General features: G+C 39.9%; 1 protein-coding gene and 1 long non-coding RNA gene across 2 annotated transcripts; one reads left to right on the top strand and one right to left on the bottom strand.

The window, feature by feature from the left end:
• The first annotated feature begins 894 nt into the window (after positions 1-894).
• On the top strand, positions 895-9,755 carry anne (polyamine-transporting ATPase anne boleyn). The gene is made up of 11 exons (XM_018547332.1): positions 895-2,004; positions 2,422-2,503; positions 2,588-2,815; positions 2,988-3,091; positions 3,181-3,337; positions 3,620-3,824; positions 3,902-4,237; positions 4,324-5,278; positions 6,906-7,425; positions 7,510-7,691; positions 8,196-9,755. The coding sequence occupies exons 1-11, from the start codon at positions 1,881-1,883 to the stop codon at positions 9,572-9,574; spliced, it is 4,272 nt and encodes a 1,423-aa protein (XP_018402834.1). The 5' UTR covers positions 895-1,880; the 3' UTR covers positions 9,575-9,755.
• LOC108779827 (uncharacterized) lies at positions 7,349-8,237 on the bottom strand. Its single transcript, XR_001940882.1, has 3 exons — positions 8,161-8,237; positions 7,596-7,761; positions 7,349-7,447 (listed from the first exon to the last, which is right to left on the bottom strand). It is a non-coding gene; the product is annotated as an uncharacterized LOC108779827 (long non-coding RNA).

Consider the following 9,755-nt stretch of genomic DNA (forward strand, 5'->3'; position numbering starts at 1 on the left):
GGAGTCGGTGACGCAGATCGATTCATCTGCGAGGCACAGCATCCCGCTGGCGGCAACCCCACGAATGAGCGCCGCATCGAGGAAACACCCACGTGCAAAGTGACTTCTCGTAGGAGAGTATCGTTTTCTTTTCCGTTTCCTAATTTACGGCTGATAAGAACCGGGACCAGCTGTTGCGCGATAACGTATACCAGCACTATGAGTAAAATGCTAGACATAAACTATCGTATTGTGTTCTCTGTACTTAGAAGTCCTGAAAAGAGTCAAGAGTTTAAGCGAATCATTTGAAAAAATAGCGCAACGAAAGGAAAAATTTTGTCGTTTCCTCGCGAGGACGATTGTATTCGCGAAAAGTGCAAAATCTGTTGGTGTTCGGTGTATAGAGAAATTTTTCTCTTCTTATCTCTCCATTTGTTACATATATTTTCTATTATCGCGAATTGAGACGTTGACATATTAGTGAGTGATTTATTTTTAAATCGGTGATTTTTCGGGCAATCTTGGAATGCGTTAATATTGCGTAACTTCTTCCTCGTATTGATTGGTTTGATTGGATGAACTTGTTTGCTCGTTAAGCGTACTCATATCGTGTGAGTGCGTCTGATATCTCTACTTTAAAAAGAACCGAGATTGCCGTATTTCTCCAGGGAAAAATCCCAGTAGTGCGCGTGTAAAAAATCTTGTGAGCTGTCAATTTCTCTGCCGATCGAGACATCCCGACGGCAACCCCGGATACCTCTATAACCCGTAATGTATTTGCGATCGCGCCAACGAGCAGCACAAGGGAGGCACGAGCACATTAGAGAGGCGGCAGGAGCTGGTGTAGCGGCCGCGTGCGGTCGTCGAGATCACGGATCGTCATCTTCGAGGGCTAAAGGTGGAGGAACTCAGAGGAAAGCAGCGAGTCGTTATCGCGATCTAGCACCGCAACCGCAACCGCGGCCGCTACGTGGCGGCTCCGTGGTAGGCAGGAGCACTTCGGACCTGGTATACTTGAAACGCGGCATGAGCGAGGGTGAACGAGCGGCGATCACGCCACGAATCGGCTGGCGAAAGCTCACCGATCCTGGCGACTGACACGAATCCAGGAAGCTGAGGGCAGGTCCAAAGCGATAGCACCAACTACTGCCATTCGCTCATCAGCATCCCTGTTCTCCTGCCACCCTTTTGACGATCACTATTGGTTCATGGTTCTGGCACAACTTTCGCGAAACGGCTTTCAAAGTCCGCGGGACAACGTCGTCGTCATCATCATTGTCGCGTCTTCCGTGCCAGCTCGATGCCAACCAGATGCCGGATAATACATCATCAAGACCTGCTACGAGGACCTTGAAGAGGGACCCCGAAATGGCGGGCAATCGGTGTCGGTAGCAGACGGGGTTAATGTCCCGAAGAACGCAATTGTTTAAACCCACGTCGTACCTAACAGCTCACCGATAGTCTTCGGCATCCTCTCCCTCTTTTCATTTGTCTTCGCATTTCAACGTCCCAGCTAAATTTATAATCATAGCAAAATAACTCTGTCTCATATCGAGCAATCCGGAGTGGCCTCACGAAGCGCCCAAATACGGACAATAATTTGTTAGGTACTAAGGCTAGTGTTAAATTATAATACGTAGTAGTGAAGACAACAAGTATCACAGGAGGCAAGTCAAAAGAAGTCAAACGAAAACATTCTCTAAAAATTCTCAGAAGAAAAATAGAATAGAGACGATATTTCTCTATTAAGTTGAAAAAAGGAGAAAAAAATATATAAGAAAACAGATACCGCATGGAATGTGAGAGTTTAAAGAGAGTTAAAGAGAGAACTCTGATTCGAGAATTTTAGTCACGTTTTCCTTATCACGTTTTGGTTGAGCTGCATTTTTTCAGTCGCGAGCATGCCGCCTACGCCGAGTAAGCTAAATCTGAGCTTTACCAGAAACGCTTATAGTGTTTTTGGTAGTCGCAATGCGACTACTGCAAACGAGCATCAACGTGAGCAAAAGACGGAATTGTTGGAGGGTAAGGAGGAAGGAAAAAATATATCTATCGTTACCCCCGAATATTTATTTTTCGTTTACCGACAAATTCATTTCGTGGTCATTGATACCGCTCGACATTAAATAAACGCGCTTGTCCCATTCTACCTCGCTACTTTACCACGATTATCCTCGATAACAATTTTCATTCTCTCTCATTCCCCTCGTGATTTGACGCGATCGGAGTTATAAAGGCCACCAGTGGCATCATTGCCGTCAGAAACGCGCCGCATCCTACACGCGTATATCACTGTATCATTAACAACAAGTAGAATCTTACAAAACGTCACGGAGAAAGCGTCGGTCATAACAAAGTTCGCTATTGGCGAACGTACGTTCACCATCAGGATGTTCAATGTACGAGTGCCTACTCGTTGTAACAGTATTGGCGTCGTTTCAGATACCAGAGCAAATCGTACAGGTTTGAAGAATGGCGTGGATTATATCAATCTCGATGAAGAGGACCAGATGGAAATTTACGGGTAGGTCATTTGCATTACGTCATGTAATCATAATTGAATTCTCCTTGAACCTCGCAGCTTAATTTCCGCTTATTATCGTTACAGTTATAGACGAAACCGCATACGGGCCGTTATTACTTGGTTCCTGATTGTCGTTACCGGAGGTTTGCTGAGACTGATATTTCATTGGATGCCACATCTCATGCTCAAAGCCACCCACACCAAATGCTCTTTGGAAGAGGCAGAAGCCGTATTGTTGGTCGAAAAGTTTCATGGAGCACATAAAAGTTATTACGTGAAGAGAATAAAAACTTTGACTGCTAAAAACGTCATGTTAGTAATGTTTTAATGTATCTTGTAAAAATCGATAATAAAATTAATGTTAACAATTATTATTTTTACATAACCAGAAGATGTATTTAAAATTTACATAGACAGAGAGAAATATTAGGCATCAAGCTTCAATTAATTCTTTACTTATTTGAATTATTATTTTATTTTACAGTGATAGATCTTTAGAAGAATGCAATGAAATTATAATCAATAATGAAAACAGGGATCAAACTTTTCCTAAATTACCTATACATTTCTCAGGAGGCCGCTTTAAACGTAAGTAAAATATCAGTATACTTTTTTGCATTGTTGTCTATACATTTCATAAATAAGGGAGTTTTAAACAAGAAAATATTTTTTTTTAGAGTGGCCTTCTGTCAAAATTTTTAAATGTAAGAAACTTATTTATGTCTGGGACCCGGAGAGATCGGAATTCTTGAAACTGCGTGGCCTCGACACCGACGTTCTAACATCCACATTACATCAAGCACAAGGTCTCAATTCTCAGGAACAATACATGAGGTAAAAGCCAAACTAATTTGATGTCTCTTATTCGATCTCTTATTCCTATTAATATAGACAAACTTTAATCTCGGTACCTCATGAATATAGATTGGTTTTAATCAACTTACTCTTCATCTTACTCTAGAACATTACTAACATTTTTCTAATTCTTCGAATTAGAAAAACATGAAGAGTAGGTTGATTAAAATTAATCTATATTCATAGAAAATTCATAATTCATCAATCATGAGACAATCTAATATCGTTTAAAATAATTAATTGGACTATTTATGTTAACAGGCGTAATGTTTATGGCAATAACGAGATCGTGGTTCCCGTGAAGAGCATAGTAACACTATTATGCCTCGAAGTGTTGAATCCATTTTATATTTTTCAACTATTTAGTTTTTGTCTGTGGCTCGCGGATGACTATTATTATTATGCCGTAGTCATTCTTACTCTGGCAAGTGCCAGTATTATGATAGCAGTCTTTCAAACACGACGAGTGAGTCACTTTTTCATTCTTTTAATTTCTATATATCTCGTGTCATGATCAATCTGATTGAATTTTGTCCTTCTTAGAATCAGCAAAAATTGCGGTCGACGGTACATTCATCTGACGTCGCCACTGTATTACGTGATCGTACGGCTGGTGAAACCGCGACAGTACCAGCCGAACATTTAGTACCCGGTGACATCTTAATAATACCATATCACGGATGCTTAATGCCGTGCGATGCCGTGCTACTGACTGGCAATTGCATTCTGAACGAGTCTATGTTGACAGGGGAATCAATACCTGTTACAAAGACACCACTTCCTTCTAACGATATGATATACGAAACGAAAGAACATGCTAGGCATACGCTTTTCTGCGGTACTAAAATTATCCAAGCGAGATATTACGGCAATGAGGAGGTAAACTAAATTGACTTTCAAATTTCATATTTACACATTGGTATTTTAACATTTTATGAATGGAAATGATTGTGTTGCAACATTAGGTACGAGCGATGGTCATCAGAACGGGTTTCAATACCAGCAAAGGTGATCTTGTACGATCCATTATGTATCCCCCGCCTGTGGATTTCAAGTTTGAGCAAGACTCGTATAAATTCGTCACATTATTAGCGTGCATAGCCAGCATCGGCGTTCTTTATACCATCGTGAGCAAAATAACGAGAGGCATTAGCATTGACGAAGTTATTCTGGAAGCGCTAGATCTCATCACTATTGTTGTACCGCCGGCATTGCCAGCTGCCATGACGGTTGGACGTCTTGTAGCGCAACGTAGATTGGAAAAGAAAAAAATATACTGCACGAGCCCGAGAGCGATTAACGTGTCGGGATCCATCGATTGCATTTGCTTCGATAAGACTGGAACATTAACCGAAGACGGTTTGGATATATGGGGCGTGGTGAGTGTATCGGATGGCAGGTTCCAGTTGCCCGTCAAGGACATTACTAGTCTACCGTTATCCGAAGTCCTTATTGGTATGGCTACGTGTCACGGACTCACCATAATCGATAACCAATTGAAAGGTGACCCGCTCGATCTAAAAATGTTTGATTCCACTGGATGGACGATGGAGGAACCCAATGTATCCGATACATCTAAATTTTCTATGCTTATCCCGACGATCGTCAAACCAACAGACAATTCTGCGCTTCCTAGAAGACTGCCTAACGATTTGAACGATAGGTTCAGTCGACGAAACTCCTTGTCTTCCGATGTGATAGATGGTATATCTCTCAACAATCTCTCCGACGATGTGTTCAACGATCCTGCAATGGACCTGAACGAGCAAGGACTGGAAGTGGGCATCATTCGGCAATTTCCCTTTACATCGAGTCTTCAAAGGATGAGCGTAATTACCAGGACATTGGGAGCTCAACATTATGATCTTTACTGCAAAGGTAGTCCGGAAATGATCATCAGTCTCTCAAGAGTAGAATCCAGTAAGTCTTTATAAATGTATTTATATGTGTATTATATACAAGGAATTGATGGTGTGAAATTATAAAGAAGAAAATAAGAGATATTTGTCAGATAACCAAAGCGTGAAGAGATCTTTTACCTAAGACAAGTGGGCTATGCAATAAATTTGTGTCAAGCATTTCTTGTGAACTCAATCTTAAATCAAATAGAATTTCAGTAGGCCCTAAAGCTCCAGCTACATCTATCGTAAGCTCCTTACAATTCTTACGATAGCCAATTAGAAACGTCAATGTGTATTATAACGCTTCTAAATGGCTGTCGCAAGGATAGTAAGAAGCTTACGATAAACATTACGATAGATGTAGCTAGGCCTTAATAAATTAATCAATTACGTATACAAATAAGCTTTTTTAAAGCCAATGCTGGATATGATTGCAAAATCCTTATTGTATAAAACAATTAAATTAAAATTAAAAATACTTTTCGATTCTTGGTTTTGGATCCTCTTCATACATTGATTAGTGACTAAAATATATGCAACAATTGTAGTGAATTATAATTGTAGAGAATTAAATAAATTATATCTATAGAGAATTAAATTATATCTTTTATATATATATATATATAAAAGATAGGAATAAGGTAGAAAGTAATTAATTAAAAATTACATGGACGTTAGAACGTTGACATATCATGCGATGTTAACACCTTGCTTGTAATGTATCTCAGTCTTGTTAGTCTTCAATGAATGTCACATGATCAGAACTAGGCCAGTAACAAAAATGCCGCACTAAGCGGCGAGTAACGCAAAGTCTTAAAGAATAACGCAATATTCGTCTTGGACGGACGCGTCTTTGTCGGGTGCTTGTTTCCGTTATATTTTTTTGAAAAGTGTTGCCTACTTTGACTGTGCCTTGCGATTACTCAAAATCCGCCTAGCGATCCCGCGATTTTGGATGTCCCGTTCGTTCGTCCTGACGCGCGCATTAGCGGCGTAATGACGTCGTGGACTCGGGCGCCCGATGGTTCTCGCCATTTTCGCGGGTTATTGCGTTATTCTTTAAGACTTTACGTTACTCGTCGCCTAGTGCGGCATTTTTGTTACTGGCCGTTTCGACATAGTTCTGGCCGTGCGCCATTCATTGAAGACTAAGATTAAGACTGCTAGTTTGACTTACGTACTTCATCGCAATTCTTGCAATCAATTTTATAAACCACGTTCGAGTACGATATGACAGGAAGTTTATATTTACGTACCTTGATAAATTTATTGTTTATTAATTCCTGTGTATGCTGTTCTTACCGATGACGGGTCGTTTTTAAAAAAGTTTTTTATTTTCTCCGATATATTGATAATAAAAGGGATACGAAAATATCGTTTTTCTTTTTCTTTTTCACGCTTGTTTTCAAATTTATAAGTTAGTGGTCCTACTATTTATCTGCGGAAACCTTTTTTTGTAATCTTTGTGATCACGGAAAAAATTAAATTACGTATTTTAATTTGTTTTGGTATAAAAAGAGACACGTTAATTTCAGGCTTTTGACTTTTTTCTTTTTTTTTTGTCTTTATTGTGTTTTTTTTTAATCATATAATCTTACATTTACGATTATATTGATACAAATGACATCTATCTGTTCTGTGTGTAGTTCCTCCAGATTTCTCGGCTGTCCTACAAGTATATACTTCCAAAGGATATCGAGTGATCGCCCTCGCACATAAGCCTTTATATCGTCTTTCGTACATAAAGGTACAACGCTTAAGTCGTGAAGCTGTTGAGAATAACTTGACATTCTTAGCATTTATAATCATGGAAAACCGACTAAAGGCTGAAACTTCACCGGTCATCACTGAACTGAACACTGCGTGCATCAAGATAGTAATGGTAACAGGCGACAATATGTTGACCGCACTCTCAGTTGGTAGGGACTGCGGCATTGTAAAGCCAGATACGCCTGTTATTGCCATCACGATGAATCAGCAAAATCAGATGATGCCACAGATTCACTTCACGAAGACCAACAGTCCATCATCATCCACTTCGCCAAATGATCAGCGGGATCTCAGCGAAATGTCCGATCTGAACAGCGTAGTTAGTCTGAATTCTGTCGAGAGCGGTTCCTTCGGTAGTCCAAAGTTGGAGAAGGATACCCATTTTTTACAGGAAGAGTAAGTATCTGTGTTTTTAAGCCTGTAACAAAATGTATCAGAATTATTGGATAATGTAAATCTTACGATCTATCTAAATTGCAGTGTGCAATATTCCAAGAACGTGTACACGTTCGCGTTGACAGGAGAAACGTGGGCATTAATAAAACAGTATTATCCAGAACTGATACCTAAAGTGGTGACTCGCGGTGCCATTTTTGCAAGAATGTCGCCAGATCAGAAGCAGCAGTTGGTTCAAGAACTGCAGTCCTTAGGATATTACGTTGGTAAGTGTAAACATAAAAAAAATTTATATTGTAATGAACAATATAAATTTTTCGAAGCTGACTTTAAAACCTGTAACATAAAATTACACGCTGGGTCTGTAAGATCCATTTAATTACAAAGTGATGTCGAATCAGCAACATCGTAATATTTCAAAGTCTAAGAATAAAAACTTATCAAATGTCTCATTTAGTATTAAAATTTTTGATAATAATTCAAGGGGGGGGGGTCGTAGCCGAATAAGGAATATTAAAAATTAATAATGCGCCTAAATTAGTTTCTCGATATCCTAGTCCTTTTCATTTAAAAAGTTTTGAATTTTTTGGAGTCGGTGGCACTTTAGTCTTCCTTATTCGGCTACAGCCTTTGTAGATGTAACATAGAAAATATAATTGAGTGTTTAATATATCTGTGTCAGATCTGGAAGGTTAATGGAATGACAAATGCTACGGAGTAAAAAGGCAAACTTACGAATCTTAATTCGACATGAAATTTTTTTTCCGCAGCTATGGTGGGAGATGGTGCTAACGATTGCGGTGCATTGAAAGCAGCACACACCGGAATATCCTTGTCGGACACGGAATCTTCCGTTGCATCGCCTTTCACGAGTCGCGAAACTGACATCTCCTGCGTCTTGACGGTGATACGAGAGGGTCGGGCTGCACTAGTGACTTCCTTTGGTATTTTTAAGTATATGGCTGCCTATTCACTCACGCAATTTATTTCGGTGATGCTCCTCTACAGCATCGACTCCAACTTGACGGACATTCAGTTTTTATACATTGATCTCTTCATCATCTCCATATTCGCATTCTTTTTCGGCCGCACTAAGGCCTATGAAGGTCCACTAGTAAAAACAGCACCGCTTAACAGTCTCGTCAGCATGTCACCAATACTCAGTCTGACCACCCAACTTCTGATCGTCGCGATCTTCCAATACATGAGCCTTTGGCATTTGCGGCAGATGTCATGGTTCGTACCATTTAACGCTACCGCGCTCGAGGATACGGATGACGTAGGTTGTTTAGAGAATTACACGGTCTTTGTTATGAGCGCAATGCAATACATCATCTTGGCGGTAGCGTTCTCCAAAGGACCGCCATATAGAAAATCTCTGTTTTCCAATTATGGTTTACTTACTTCATTTGTGTCACTCACTTTAGTTTCTATATATATTGCAATATGTCCCTCTAATTGGATGATTAATTGGTTTGAACTCGTGCTGCCTGACGATTTAGGTTTTCGCTTCACCCTGATCGGCTATGGCATATTAAATTTTGTGATTTCGGTACTGCTCGAGAATTTCTTTGTGGACTATCTCATATTTAAAAAATTTCGTTATATCTGGCATGACTTAGATAAATCTCGACGGAAATTTCTAGCCATGGAGCGAGACTTGGCATGCGATCTCAAGTGGCCGCCGATTTCTCTAGAGCCACTATCGGAAGCGGCGCAAAATTTATTGAACAGACAAAACGCAACCAAGATCAGCATTGAGAAACGAATTACCGAATCATGTCTTCTCGCTGGTCCCAGTTTTAAGAACAATTCGCCGATTTGCGCCGGTTCCAAGCACTTCGGATCCGCTTGCGAAGTTACTCTCAATCCCAGATCTCTTTTCAACGATTGCCGAAACACGATGTCATTGCAGACAGTGCCATGTTTTGAGGACTTGTCACCGAAGCAATCGAATGCGGAAACCTCGGTGAAGCGACGACACAATTCGGAATCGGCAAATGGTATCAATCATCACGAGCAACCCTACATAAATTATAATACTAATCCTATCGCCACACTTCCCAGAAATCCTAACGCCATCCGCCGTCAGCCGCAAAAGCTCAGGGACTTCGAGGATGTCCTAGTGCACAAAAACGACGATCAATAAGTATCAAATGATCAGACTGTAAATCTTCGAATTAATTTATCTTAAATGCATCAATTAGAAATAAAGTTTAAATAATATTCAAATCTTAGCAATCTTCGATTTTTCCGGCGGTTTTGACCATTAAAACGGCAAAATATAAATATTCATATTTTATTTATATATTATTTGTATAAATATTTAC

Source organism: Cyphomyrmex costatus, unplaced genomic scaffold, assembly GCF_001594065.2.
Source record: "Cyphomyrmex costatus isolate MS0001 unplaced genomic scaffold, Ccosl1.0 scaffold635, whole genome shotgun sequence".
NCBI lineage: Eukaryota > Metazoa > Arthropoda > Insecta > Hymenoptera > Formicidae > Cyphomyrmex > Cyphomyrmex costatus.